The 15,283-nt window shown below is 42.4% G+C and overlaps 1 protein-coding gene across 1 annotated transcript; it reads right to left on the bottom strand.

Annotated features, from left to right (window-relative positions):
* Positions 1-2,320: 2,320 nt before the first annotated feature.
* Positions 2,321-8,650, bottom strand: LOC138885244 (uncharacterized). Its single transcript, XM_070166163.1, has 6 exons — positions 8,623-8,650; positions 7,663-8,101; positions 3,634-3,764; positions 3,231-3,495; positions 2,663-3,134; positions 2,321-2,500 (listed from the first exon to the last, which is right to left on the bottom strand). Exons 1-6 carry the CDS (start codon positions 8,648-8,650, stop codon positions 2,321-2,323), a joined length of 1,515 nt encoding a protein of 504 aa, XP_070022264.1.
* Between the last annotated feature and the right edge of the window lie 6,633 nt (positions 8,651-15,283).

The raw sequence follows: 15,283 nt of genomic DNA on the forward strand, positions 1-15,283 counted from the left end.
AACAAGACAAGTCTTTGTCTTGTGAAATGGAGAGCGGAGCTTAACCCAATTGAAAAGCAAATAGATAGTACTAAAGTAGAGCAATATTTGTGCAAGGAGGGACAATGCTTAGTCCCGTGCGGATATGGGAGGCAAGGATTAGCCATCATAAAGTAGGGAGACAAGGATTAGCTTCATGCAGGTAGGTAGGTAGGTAGGGATTCACCTCATGCAAATATGGAGGCAAGGATTAGCCTTATGCAAGTAGGGAGGCAAGGATTGGCCTCATGCAGGTAGGGAGGCAGGGATTAGCCTCATGAAAATATAGAGGCAGGGATTAGCCTCATGCAAATATGGAGGCAAGGATTAGCCTCATGCAGATGGAGGTAGGTATTAGCCTCATGCAAATATGGAGGTAAGGATTAGTCTCATGCAGATGGAGGCAAGGATTAGCCTCATGCAGATAGGGAGGCAAGAATTGTCCTCATGCAGATGGAGGCAAAGATTAGTCTCATGTAGGTATGGAGGCAAGGATTAGCCTCATGCAGATAGGGAGGTAGGGATTAGCCTCATGCAGATATGGAGGCAAGGATTAGCCTCATGCAGATGGAGGCAGGGATTAGCCTTATGCAAATATGGAGGCAAGGATTAGCCTCATGCAGATGGAGGCAGGGATTAGCCTCATGTAGGTAGGGAGGCAGGGATTAACCTCATGCAGATATGGAGGCAAGGATTAGCCTCATGCAGATGGAGGCAGGGATTAGCCTCATGCAGGTAGGGAGGCAGCGATTAGCCTCGTGCAAACATGGAGGCAAGGATTAGTCTCATGCAGATGGAGGCATGGATTAGCCTTATGCAAGATAGGGAGGCAGAGATTATCCTCATGTAAGATAGGGAGGCATGGATTAGCCTCATGCAAATGTGGAGGCAGGGATTAGCCTCATGCAAGTAGGGAGGTAAGGATTAGCCTCATGCAAATGTGGAGGCAGGGATTATCCTCATGCAAGATATGGGGGACAAAACTTAGTACTATGCAAAGAGCGAGTAGCAAATAAAAGTAGTATATTTCTTAGCTGAAGATATTGGCCGGATCGATAGTGAATTCTCTATGTGCATATATGTTTGCGAATGCTATCGTTACTTCAAATGTGCCTGCGTTCAAAGAAAAATTGTAAGTTTTGTGGGGGGAGGCTGGTTCGTGCTTCATCTACCGGCTTTGCTTTGCTGCATTCAGAAAACCTTTTCTAGTTCCCCTGAGTAACACCTGACTGTTATGGAAATAGAGTTTTCGAAAAATATGCAATTATTGATAAAAATAGAGTTATTTTAGAAATATATTGATACATTAAGTAATTTTAGATGAACTAGTGACTGTAACACATCTTAAAGGCATTGCAGCTCTCTTATATTGAAATTTTGAGGGTCCTCCTCAAAATTCTGCCCCAATTTGATAGATGATCTTTTGATCGTTTGCGGATAATAGGCCTTGCTGAACCTTCTTTGGAATTTTGAGAATCCTTCTCAAAATTCTACCCCAGTTTCTTAACTAATTATTGACCATCTGACACATGTTAGCATTGGTTGGACTTGCTCTGAAATTTTGAGGGTCCTCCTCAAAATTCTGCCCTAGTTTATAATCTTGGGGGAAATGGAAATTTTATTATGATATGACCGAACCCATAAGGCTGCCTATGTATCCTCTCTTAAAAGGGAATCAGTTCAAGCGTAGTTCAATTACATCAGATGAGGAGATGTAAATAATCTAAGCATAGTATCTCTTGACTGCGTCTGAATTGATTGGTTTTGGCCAGATTTCTCCATTCATCTCTGCAAGTATGAGTGCTCCTCTTGTCAGTATCATGTGAACCATGTACGGACCTTGCCAGTTGGGAGAGAATTTCCCTTTGTCTTCATTTTGATGTGGGAAAATCTTCTTCAGCACCAGCTGTCCCGGTGCAGATTGTCTCGGTTTTACCCTTTTGTTGAAAGCTCTGGACATTCTATTCTGATAAAGTTGACCGTGACACACTGCGTTCATCCTATTTCCATCAATAAGGGCCAATTGTTCATAGCGACTCCTTATCTACTCTGCATCGCTGAGTTCAGCTTCCTGTATGATTCTTAAAGAAGGAATCTCTACCTTAGCTGGGATGACAACCTCGGTACCATAAACCAACATGTAGGGAGTTGCCCCGGTTGATGTGCGAACCGTAGTGCGGTATCCCAATAGAGCAAAAGATAGCTTCCCGTGCCATTGTTTGTGTTCTCTACCATCTTCCTTAGTATCTTCTTGATATTTTTGTTGCGGCTTCTATGGCTCCATTCATCTGAGGTCTGTAAGCTATGAAATTCTTGTGCTTAATTTGAAAGTTTCACACATTACTTTCATCAGATCACTGTTGATTTTGGCGGCGTTATCAATAACAATGGACTCGAGAACTCCAAATCGACAGACAATACGATCTTTGACAAAATCTGCGACGACTTTCTTGGTTACAGCTTTGTAGGATGCAACCTCTACCTATTTTGTAAAGTAATCAATGGCTATCAGAATAAACATGTGTTCGTTTGAAGTACTAGGCTCAATCAGACCAATAACATCCATTCACCAGGCGGCGAATGGCCAAGGTAAGCTTGTTGCATTGAGCTCGTTTGGCGGCACTTTTATCATATCGGCATGCACTTGGCATTGAAAGCATTTGCGGACATACTGGATACAATCTGTCTCTATTTTCATCCAAAAGTAACCAGCCCTGAGTATCTTCTTAGCCAAGACAAAACCATTCATGTGCGGGCCGTAACTCCCAACGTGTACATCCTCAAGTAGCTTAGAACCTTCCTTTGCATCGACACATCTTAGTAAACCCAAATCAGGAGTTTTTTTGTACAAGTTTCCTCTACTGTGGAAGACGTGATTGGACAATATTCGGAGTGTGCGTTTTTTAGTGTGATTTGCATGCTCCAGATATTCTCCCTTTGATAAATACTCCTTGATGTCATGGAACCAAGGCTTTCCATCTATTTCTTCTTCAACGTGAGCACAATATGCCAGCTGATTATGGATCTTCACCGGAATGTGATCAATATAATTATTATTTGGATGTTGTATCATAGATGACAAGGTGGCCAATGCGTCAGCAAACTCATTCTGAATTCTGGGCACATGTCGGAATTATATCTTCGTGAACCTCTTTCTCAATTCTTGCACATGGTGCAAATATGGTAATATCTTGAAATTCTTGATGGCTCACTCTCCTTGTACATGGTGCACAAGAAAATTTGAATCACCGATTACCAACAACTCCTGAATGTTCATGTTGGTTTCCATATTGAGCCCTAGTATGCAAGCTTCATACTTTACCATATTGTTGGTGTAGGAAAATCTAAGTTTAGCAGATACCGGATAATGTTGACCCATTTCTGATACCAAAATTGCTCTAATTCCCACTTTTTTGAAATTTACAGCTCCATTAAAGAACATCCTCCAACCGTCGTATGCTTCGGTAATGTCTTCCCCTACGAAAGACACTTCTTCATCAGGAAAATATGTTTTCAAAGGTTCGTATGCTCCTCCCACCGTATTTTCAGCAAGGTGATCTACCAATGCTTGTCCTTTGACCGTCTTTTGAGTTACGTAGACGATATCGAACTCACTTAATAGTTTCTGCCATTTGGCCAATTTTCCAGTCGGCATGGGTTTCTGGAATATGTACTTCAGAAGGTTCATTCTGGATATGAGGTATGTAGTGTAAGCACAGAAGTAATGCCTCAATTTCTGAGCCGTCCTGGTCGAAGCACAGCAAGTGCGTTCTAGCAGAGAGTACAGTGCTTCGTAAGGTGTGAACTTCTTACTCAGGTAGTGTGTGGCCTGCTCCTTCCTTCCTGTCTCATTATGTTGTCCCAAAACACATCCGAAGGCTCCATCCAATATAGATAGATAGAGTAACAAAGGTCGTCCTGGTTCTGGCGGGATCAAAACTGGTGGTGTGGACATGTACTCCTTTATCTTGTCAAAAGCGTTCTTGTGACGACCCGGCTGGTCGTCTTAAGAATTAATGCCCTGATCCCCTATTAATTACTTTTCTTAATTTATTTCTGCTATTTTGATTTACCGGGATGTTCGGTTTTGAGTTTCGGGGAGTTTTGGACACTTAGTCCCAGAATGAGAGCTTAAGTGTTGGAAAGTTGACCGTAGTCGGAACAGTGTGAAGACAGCCTCAGAATGGAAATCCGACAGTTCCATTAGCTCCGTTGGGTAATTTTGGGCTTAGGGGCATGATCAAATTGTGTTTTGGAGGTCCGTAGCTAATTTAGGCTTGAAATGGCGAGAGTCGTATTTTTGAAGTTTTCGGTCCGATAGTGAGATTTTGATCTAAGGGTCGGAATAGAATTCCAAAAATTGGAGTAGCTCCGTAGTGTTGAATGTGACGTGCTTGCAATATTTCAGGTCATTCTGACGAGATTTGATAGACTTTTTGATCGAAAGCATAAGCTAAGAGTTCTTGAAATTCTTAGGCTTGAATCCTATGTTAATTGGTGATTTGATGTTGTTGTGAGAGTTCCAAAGTTTTGGACAAGTTTGAACGATGTCATGGGATGCGTTGGTACAATTGGTTTGAAGTCCCGGGGACTCGGGTGAGTTCCGGGTAGGTTCCGGGATGTTTTAGGCCGAAAATCATAGTTGTTGCAGGTCCAGAAGAGTTGCAGGCCTTGGAACCCACCAGTGCGGTCCGCACAAAAATGAGTGTGTCCTCGGTGGGGGCTGTGCGGCTGCACAATGCAGTGCGGTCCGCGGTGAGGAAAATTCACTGATCCTACTTCGGAAGCTCATATATTTTGATCTACAAGGAATTTTGGGATGATTAAAAAATGAAAATTGTAGCCCTTCGTATCTAGTTTCAAGAAAAGTAGAGAAATCACCATTTGGACATCTGTAGATAAAGCTATGGCCAAAATACTAAAGCCTGTCACTGCAGTCAAAACCTGTGCGGACATCAATCGTTTTTGTACGGACCACACTAGTTTTGTGCGGACAGTACTCGTTTGTGTGCGGTCCGCAGTGGTGGAAATCTCGGGGGTGCTCTATAAATACGAGGTTTTGGATTTTATTTCATATTTTGACCTAGAAAGCTCGAATTTTGCCGATTTTTCGAAGGTTTTTCAAGAAATTCATCGGGGTAAGTGATTCTAACTCAGATTTGGCTAGAGTACATGAATCCATCATTGAATTCATCATTTAATTCATGATTTGGGAAGAAAACTTGTGAAATATTTCAAAAATATAAAATGATGATTTGAGGACCAAATGGTATCGGAATTGATAATTTTGGTATGGTTAGACTCGTGAGGGTATGAGGATTTTGAAAATGTAAATTTTACCCGATTCTGAGACGTGGCCCCGAGGGGCGTTTTGGCTATTTTATATAATTTTGCGTATTAGCTTAGAATTTAATTGTAGAATCAGTTACTTTAAGTGTTATTTACATTATGTAATTGAATTGAATAGATTTGGGCCATTTGGAGTTGATTACTCGTGGCAAAGACATGGTGTTGGGTTGATTTTGAGTCGGTTCGAGGTAAGTGGCTTGTCTAACCTTGTGTGTGGGGACTTTCCCCTTAGGATTGGTATATTTGGTAATTGAAATGCCTTGTACGTGAGGTGGTGAGTGCGTACTTGTGCTAATTGTTGGAAATTCGGATTTCTTTAAGTACTTACTAGTATGTTTCATTTCCTGTTTCTATTACTTACACTATTAAGCCTGTTGTTAGCTTAGGAAAGCATGTTTAAGTGACTTAATTGCTTCATTTGATTTAACCTGCCTTACTTGAATTATGTGCAACATTCTAGGCTAGAATCACTTATTGCCTTAATATGAATTTTGCTATTTCTGTTTATCTTCCTGCTGCTGCTGTGTATTTATTTAGGACTACGGATGTTGGATTCCGGTAGCTCCCCCTTGTCTGTTTACTTTGGGACTACGAGTTAGATTCCAGGTAGATCCCCCTGTACATTTACTTTGGGACTACGTGTTAGATTCCCGGTAGATCCCCCTGCACAGTTATATGAAACTACGGGAATGCACCTGGTAGATTCCCCCAGTACTAGGTATTTACATTTAGGACTACGGATTGGTATTCCGATAGATCCCCACGCATTAATAGTTGGACTATGGGATGGGATCCCGGGAGATCCTTCAGACATATATATGATAGACTATGGGACGATATCCCGGGAGATCCACTGGATAGTTGTAATTGGGACTACAAGACGGTATCCTAGAAGGTTGCCCAGATGTTATCTCTGTGTTGAGCTGTATTTCTTTCCGTGGCTTGTTTTGTCTTTGTTCTAGTTGTTGTTGTTTTGTCAATTCTATGTTATTTCTTACTGTTGCACTTATTTATACTATTTTATTCCACACTGTTAACACTTATATTGTATTTAACCTTAGTAGGGCCCTGACCTTTCTCGTCACTACCCAACCGAGGTTAGGCTTGGCACTTACTGAGTACCACTATGGTGTACTCATGCCTCTTCTGCACATGTTTTTCATGTGCAGATCCAGGTACTTCTACTAAGGCCTACCATCCTTGAGGGAGGCGACTACTTAGAGACTTCGAGGTACATCTACCGCGTCCGCAGACCGAGGAGTCCCTTTCTATTCCTGCCTTTTAGTATTTAGCCCTTCTGTACTTTCTGTTCTTATTAGACAAATTCCGGAGGTAGAGCTATGTAGTATTTATTTTTTCTTAGCTTGTGATTTGTTGGTTTCCGGGTCTTGGATTTGGATATTGGTTTTGAGATTTATATATGGTGTATGCCGAGCGGCACATTTAAACACTGTTACTACTTTATTTCTATTTTAAATTGTTTACTTCCGCAAATTTTGGGTTTTCTTCCACAAATTAGGCTTACCTAGTCATAGAGACTAGGTGCCATCACGACAGTTCACGGAGGGCGAATCGGGGTCGTGACACTTCTGACAATCTTCTGTCCAGCTTGTTTCGGCATCTTTCCTCAGCATCTTGAAAATGGGTTCACATATGATCGTGGATTGTGCTATGAAGCGACTAATATAGTTGAGACGCCCTAGGAAGCTCATCACGTCCTTTTTGCTTTTAGGTGGTGGTAACTCCTGAATAGCCTTGACTTTAGATGGATTCAGCTCGATCCCTTGACGACTAATGATGAATCCCAATAATTTTCCCGCGGGAACCCCGAACATACACTTTGCGGAATTTAGTTTCAAGTTGTACCTCCTTAGCCTGTCAAAGAACTTTCTCAAGTCCGCTATGTGATCTGCGGCCTTCTTGGATTTTATAATGATGTTGTCCACATACACCTCTATTTCTTTGTGTATCATATCATGGAAGATGGTTGTCATGGCTCTCATGTAAGTGGCCCCAACATTCTTCAGGCCGAATGACATCATCTTGTAACAATATACACCTTAAGGTGTGATAAAAGCTATCTTCTCCGCATCTTCTTCATCCATCCAGATCTGGTGATAACCCTTGAAGCAATCTACAAAGGATTGGAGTTCATGCTTGGCGCAATTATCGATCAGGATATGTATATTTGGCAATGAGAAGTCGTCCTTGGGACTTGCTTTGTTTAAATCCCGATAGTCAACACATACTCTGACTTTCCCATCTTTCTTCGGAACTGGAACAATGTTGGCTAACCAGGTTGGGTACTCAACCACCCTGAGAACATTGGCTTTACTCTGCTTGGTAACTTCCTCCTTGATTTTCAAGCTCATTTCCGGTTTGAACTTTCTGAGTTTCTGCTTTACTGGCGGACACATGGGATTAGTAGGCAACTTGTGAGCCACTATGGACGTTCTCAAACCGGTGATGTCATCATAAGACCATGCGAAAATGTCCTCATTCTCTTTTAGGAAACAAATATACTCTTCCTTCTCTATTGGTGACAAGTGAATGCTAATGCGAGTCTCCTTGACGGTCTCGACGTCTCCCAAATTTACTGCTTCTATTTTGTCCAGATTGGACTTAGGATTATTCTCAAAGTTTTCGACCTTCTTCACAATTTCGTTGGGTATTCCATCCTCTTCATCTGAATTGCTATTCTCATGTTGCGTTGCCTCATTACATGTCACAGACACTGGTTTATCAGGAAAAGTAATAATAACAATGTAGAAAGAAAAGTGTAAAAAATAGTAATGAATAATAAAGAAGCAAATGCATTTGATTAAAACTGAAAAATCATCTAGACAAGTGCGGCTCGATGAATCGAGCATTTATTTTGAAATAAGTAAATCTTAAAACAAAATTAATGGAAATCTTAAATGCCTATAATGGCTATAGAAGTAAAATCTTCCAAGCTACCCAGGGACTCTGCGGGCTCGGGACAGTGTGGCGGTCCAGTTCCTGAGAATAGCTCCCTTCATTATGGTTTGAATAGTGAGGCCTTCTTCCTCACCCTCCTAAATTATGGCATTGCAGTCCATGTCTTCATCCCCCAAGAACAAATACTTCAACCCAGCTAGTGCTTCCTCTTCTACAGTCCCCCATATCATATCAGCTTGGGGAAAAATTTGTTCCAAACGTGGCACTGGTTGCTCGATAGGGTAATACGGTCCACACCATGGAGGCAACCAATTTCTATACTCTTGCCATGTGTACCAGTATCCAAGCCCAAAGGTGGTACCATGATTTTTCAGCCATATCGATTTAGTGATACTTTGGAGGATCTTTCCCAACCCTTTGCCAGGTTCATATCCAGACCAAGCCAATATGCTTTCTATTTTACTACTCCACCATTTATCCTTCTCGACGGCATTGACCCGTTCAATGTGATGATAGGTTTCCCCTTCTAGCTTTCTTCTATGTCTAATGACCGAGATGGTTTGACAGGTATAGATGGGGTTACTTCTATCTCCGTGAATGATCACCTCCTGATGATTCCATTCGAACTTCACGGCATGATGTAGTGTGGAAGGCACGGCTTCAGCAGCATGGATCCATGGTCGGCCCAATAGAAGATTATATGAGGCTGGTATGTCGAGCACCTGAAACTCGACGTCAAACCAAGTTGGCCCCATCTACAAGCAAAGGTTGATTTACACGATTGTGGCCATTTGGTACCCATCAAAAGCTTTCACGTTCATGCTTCCTACCCGTATTTCATGTAACCCTTTGGCCAACCTTTTTAGAGTGTCCAACAGACAAATATTTAGGCTTGAACCTCCTTCAACCAAGACCCTGACAATGAATTTGTCTTCAAATTGTAATATGCAATGCTCGATTGTGATTCAACCCCTCAGGAGGTAGCTCATCTTCGTGGAAGATGATCTTATGACTTTCCAATACTTTCCCTACCATATTGGCCATTTCTTCGCCGGTGTTGTTATTAGGTACATAAGCCTCGCTCAGCACTTTCATTAAAGCGTTCTTATGTGCCTCTAAATTTTGCAACAGTGATAGGATAGATATCTGAGCAGGGGTTTCGTTCAAATAGTCAACAACGGAATACTCCTTTGCTTGCATTTTCCTCCATAGGTCATCTGACCATGTCTCAATAATAGGTTGTCTAGTTGTGGCATCCTTACTTGAACCTCCCAAATGTTCATGTGTATAGACTCTTCCAGTTCTAGTCATTCCTTGTGCAGCGTCAGATTCCTCTACCTTGGCCGTCCCTTTTCACCGAGCCTCGGCAACATAATCCCAAGGTATTGTTTTTGATTCGAAGGGAGGTGTGGTTGATACTGTCACTGTGTGTGACCACTTCGACTTCAAACGGAACGGAGGTGGCAGCAGGCAGAGCCACCTCTACCTCGAATGGAACTGATGCAGATACCTCAACCTCGATTGCTGACTAAGTCTGTACCACAATAGGAGTAAGTGAGACTGCAACTTTAAAGTCATCGCCTTCTCGAATAAGCCCAATCGACCCCTCAGGTTCCCATTCTTTGTTCATCTCTATCACATGTACTCCACCACCGCTATGATCAGGGAGGGGGTTATTGCGGACATTAGGTGCGGCTTCCTTTGCCTATATGACCTTGTTGTCAATTAGCGCCTGGATCTTATTCTTCAATGTTCGGAACTCAGCAGTGGTGTGCCCCTTCATTCCGGAATAGTACGCATAAGTTCTGTTTAGATTGACCCATTGGGATGGGTTTTCTAATGCCACAGTAGGAATAGGAGTGACTTAACCTGCAACTTTCAACCTTTCATACAACTGGTCAATGGGCTCAGCAATGGCGGTGTATTGTCTGGGCGGCTTGCGGTCGAAGTTGGGTCTTGGTCTTGGATAATTTTGGCGAGTTAGTGGTGATTGGAAATGAGCCGGTTGGAGTTATAGGTATGATGGATAGTGGTTGTTTGGGAGTATCTGGGAGATGAGGGTTGATATGTGGGTGGTGGTGCCTGGTATGTGGGCGGAGGTGTTTGATATGTGGATGGAGGTGTTTGTTATGTAGGTGGAGGTGTTTGATATGTAAGTGGAGGTGTTTGGTATGTGTATGGAGATTTCGGGCCTTGAGCCACCATCACTGTCCCAACATCTTTCTTCTTTGATATGCCGCCTGATTGCAATACCTTATTTGTGGCTTGTAGTGCCTCAAAGTTTGTTATCATCCTACTTTTGATTCCTTCTTCGATTCTTTCCCCGAGTTTGATGATATCGGAGAACTTATGGTTTTCAATAATCATCAATCTTTCATAGTACTGTGGATCCTGCGCTCTGACGAAGAACTTGTTTATTTGTCCCTCGTCCAAAGATGGCCTAACTTTGGCCACTTCCGATCTCCAACGGGTAGCGTATTCGCGGAAGGTCTCGGTGGGCTTCTTCTTGAGATTCTGGATGTAGAAAATATCTGGCATGTTTTCTGTGTTGAATCTGAACCGGTCCATGAAATCAGATACCATAATTACCCAACTGGTCCATTTCTTGGGATCTTGGCTGATGTACCAAGACAAAGTATCTCCAGTAAGACTCCTCATAAAGAGTTTCATCCGGATCTTTTCATCCTTTCCGACCCCAACAAGCTTGTCACAATAAATCTTCAAATGAACCCTGGGATCACGTGCGCCGTCAAACATCTCGAACTTGGGGAGTTTGTACCCCTCTAGCAGTTCTACATCTAGCTATATGCATAAGTTTTCATAGTTCAAACTTGTATTCCTTTGTCGCCTTCGACACCCTGAACACAGCTTGTCAACTTCTTAAGCTCTTCAGCCATGTTTTTAACGAGCATGACCTTTTCGGAGGATTCCGATGTATTGGAGTTTGGTTGGATAGAGTGAGGTACAGTTTCCACACATATAGGGTTGCTCTGATGGGTGCCAGGGACTTGAATGTAATGATGGTCATTGGTGGAATTTTGGGGATCGAGAATGGGTTGTGGTGTGTTTTAGGGGGTATGGTGGTTGGTGGTACTGAATTGGTTGATGGTGGTGTTGTGGCAGAGTTGGTATTGGTAATGGGTTGGGATTTTTGGGTGGAGTTGCGTATTGATTTGGTGCGGGAGGATTTTGTGGATATTGGTTTTGTGTGCTTTGGGGAGGTGCTGGGTTCTTTATGTTCTGTTGGTTGATATCAGGGACATTCAGGGTGAGTGACAAGTTTGCCAAGTTGCGAACCTACTCAAGTTCTTCTTGTAATTCCAATATCTTTTGTTCCAATCTCAAGACTAGGTCATTTGGTGCTGGAGTACTCCGTCCATCTGAAGTTTCTGCATTCTCAGCATTCTCCTTTCGGATACCACTTAAGTCGTCCATTTTTGCTTTTCCTTTGCTTTTTGTATTGCTTGGAAGAGGAAAAGGTGGAGGGCCTCTAGATCTGGTATGGTACGCTGATGATGCCAGTATGAGTGAACCAACCTAAGGGGATAGGAATAATCAAAAATAAGGAAAAACAAAAAGGTAACAAGTCAGTGAGGATTCTAAAATGTTTGTAGTATTTAAACACATATTGCGGAAATGTAAATTCGCGTCTTAATTTAGGAGCCTCATTGTGCCCGAGGTAGGCCTAGCGACAAATAGATTTGGAGAACTTTAAATGCCAATAAATGCTTCATTTCATAACATGAAAAATAGACAAATCCCAAATGACACTAAGATAATAGAAAAAATAAGTCACTACTGGCACTTGGCGTTATTACATTTTTAGAAAAGAAATAAATCTAGCTTATTTGGTCCCAGAAGGACCTTCCCCATATTCGATCTTCCTGACTCCATCATATAGGTCCCCCAACTCTCACAGACCCAATAGCAAGTAGGCATTGGCCAGATGTCCTCCTTCAGCTCCTTTAGCATTCCGGCAATCCTCGATCCTCTTTATGACTTTACCTCCAGCTCCACTATTCCTCGCCCTAGATACTCTAATTTCTTGTTGGAAGTGACTGCCATTTCTTTCCATTCTTCGATCGACCTCACATTCCTCTCTTGTATTTCCCGGTACTCATTCTAAAAGTCGCGGACCCTCTTACGCAGCCGGTTGTATTTGAGTTGAGCTTCAGCTTCTTCGTCTATGATTCTATTTCCTCGACTGGCCCCTGGCATAACCATTCCTTTCAGATTGTCTTCTAACCATGCCGGGTAGAGAGGTTCGCACCCTACATGATACCTGTCTGGCTCAATGGTGTTCTTTTCTACAATAATCTTGCAGTGCCACATATGCTGAGCTTGGCATTTGTAAGGGACATCGTCGTCTTGAAAGTTTGCCCTGAAATGACTCATATTGGCAACTTTTGGTACAACCTATTTCCTGGCTGCTTGCCTCATAACTTGGATATGGACATAGGGGTATATCCCTCTCAACCCGACCAGCACCAAGTGTGGAGCATCCCTGGATCTGATAATTAATTTGTCTGTTGGGAACCATTCAAACATCCATTGCACTTGTTCGTCGATCAGATTGTTGAAGAACTCTACCCATTCTTGCACTTTCCGGCTGAGCAAACCTGTCTGGAATGTAAGTCATCCGCTTGGGGTGATGGAAGGCAATATGGTCGTTCCAAGCTCTTCGCGAAAATTCTTGGTGATAGTGACCCTTTTGGAAATGTTCTAACAACCACAACTGCAGCAACAAGTTACAACCCTTGAAATGCTTGACCCCTCTTTGGCATCACTCCAGAGCACTGTAGATTTCGGCTATGATCATGGGGACTATGGTGTATGTCTGTCCATTAATCCCTTCCATCAAAGTCTTGGCGACCATGACCAACCTAGTGTGGATTCTTTCCTTTTTCATTGGGAACACTATCAATCCTAAGAAGCATACGATGAACACTAACACTCTACGGTGGATGTGGCCCAAAGAAGTGAGAGAGAGCTCATCATGGTAGGTACGACAGGACTTACTATGGCCATACCTCTCATACAGATATTCGAAGGTTATGTAAGATTCCTTCAGGTACACTAGGTCGGCATTCTTCTTCAGCCCCATCATCTTTAAAAACCCTTTACCAGTACGGTTCTCTGGCACCAATAGCCAGGGACTATCCTAAATCAATCCTGCAAGCCCTCCAATTTCTTCTAGAAGTGGTGTCATTTCTATGTCGCCGAAACGGAACACAGACCTCTCACTATCCCAGAACGAAGTAGCAGCCTCGATCAACTTGTTGTTTGGCTCAATGTCTAGCAGGGAAGGCAAGTTACCCAGGTACTTTCTTAGATGTTTCTTGTCACTCGAGGAAAGGTCCTCCCACCAATCTAGCAGCAATGGTGGGATGTTGCTAACCATACCGAATCTGGGGACCTCGTGCCTCATTTTCTGCAGAACAAAAGGGTTAGGCCTTCCCCCACCAGACTCGACTATTTATGCAATTATGATTAGCATATTGACATTTAGTTCTCCAAATTAATGCATAGAACGTGGTTGTGTCCGTTGGGATTATGGAAACCCCGATGGACTTTTGGATAAGGCTCATCTTAAAGGATCATTATGTGGACAACATATTGATCCGACTAGGTTCGACCATGATGCATGCACAATTTTGACTAGAGTGAGTTTACTATAGGGGTTTCGACTGGTACCCTCAAGCGAACAACTTGAGGGGGAAAGGCACGGAACCGTCGAATGCACCGCTTATCGACTAGTTTTACCGCAAATAAGCCTTTCCGAATTTAAGGGTAATAAATAGGAAGAGCGCAACCACTCATCAAGCACTGCTATAGGATTTGATACGCACGAGTGGAATATGATATGGAGCATGATTTATGCAACAATAAATATCATGTAGTCAAGTATTTGCACATAGAAAAATAAATGTGGTATTTAAATAATTAAAAAACAGTTACGGAAAAGAAAACAAAGAGACAAGTCAGTTTCAGGAAAATAAAGAAACCATGAATGCTTGAAAGTAATTAAAATCCAAATAAAGGGGGGAAAGGGTACACGGGATAAAGCATGCTTGGACTAAAATAAGTTCGTTATGGTAAGAGCCTAAGATATCCCCAGCAGAGTCTATATGTTGTCGCGCCCCCTTTTTTCCCTTTTGACGGGGAAGTTTGGGTTTCGACATTCATGGGAGTAATAACTCATTTCCTTTCGGGAATTTGGGTATTTTGAAGAGTAGCCACCTAACGGATTATGGTGTATTAGCGAACCTAGAGCGATTAACTCTTAGACTAGTTTACATTACCAGAGATTTAGGGTAAGGGATCGAAATAACCTTGAGGGGAAGGTGTTAGGAACCCCTCTTGGTCCACAACGGTGGGTTCCGGCCGAACTTATACTTAGAAATTAGTCCTTTTAACAAATAAACAGTTTAAACACATATTTGCAAATAAGGGCAAGTTTTGGATATTATATGACTCAAATAATGAGACAAAAGGAAAAGACTTGAACCTATTGCATACATATAGAAAAGTAAATTTTAAACATTGAGAATTTGGGAAGGAGGGGTCCTAGGTTGGTTAGCCTACAGGATCACCCCACACAATGCCCGGTAAACACTCCTCAATGAGGCTACACATGACATTAGTGCATAGTCATCATATCCCTTTCTACCCAATCCCCTCTCCTGGGTCATAGCCTAAAGCGTTCTAGCAACCTTGAAAATTTCCTATGCGTGCACTACCCATCCTTCCTCGTGGCCCTGGAGGTATTTTAGGACCTCTATTTTTTGGACAGTTCTAGAAGGGATAACAGTCTAGGCGTCAATCAAGAATAGTTGGGACTGCATTTAAAGGGAACACCTTATAGGCCCATAGTTACCTCCACAAATATAACAAGTAAATGCACGCCTTCAAATAATAGTCAAGTATTTTAAGAGAAAATCCTTGAACATGATATCTAGGTGAGCAAAAATTATACAGTATTAAACTAGGGCAAAGT

The sequence above is a fragment of the Nicotiana sylvestris genome, chromosome 2 (assembly GCF_000393655.2).
Source record: "Nicotiana sylvestris chromosome 2, ASM39365v2, whole genome shotgun sequence".
Classification (NCBI taxonomy): domain Eukaryota; kingdom Viridiplantae; phylum Streptophyta; class Magnoliopsida; order Solanales; family Solanaceae; genus Nicotiana; species Nicotiana sylvestris.

Coding starts and splice junctions, on each gene's coding strand:
- LOC138885244 (XM_070166163.1), bottom strand. CDS start 8,650: ATGGTACCACCTTTGGGCTTGGATACTG. Junction 8,102..8,622: donor ACCTTTGGGCTTGGATACTG/GTACACATGGCA, acceptor CTGATAAACCAG/TGTCTGTGACATGTAATGAG. Junction 3,765..7,662: donor GTGGTTGAGTACCCAACCTG/GTTAGCCAACAT, acceptor TGCTTCGACCAG/GACGGCTCAGAAATTGAGGC.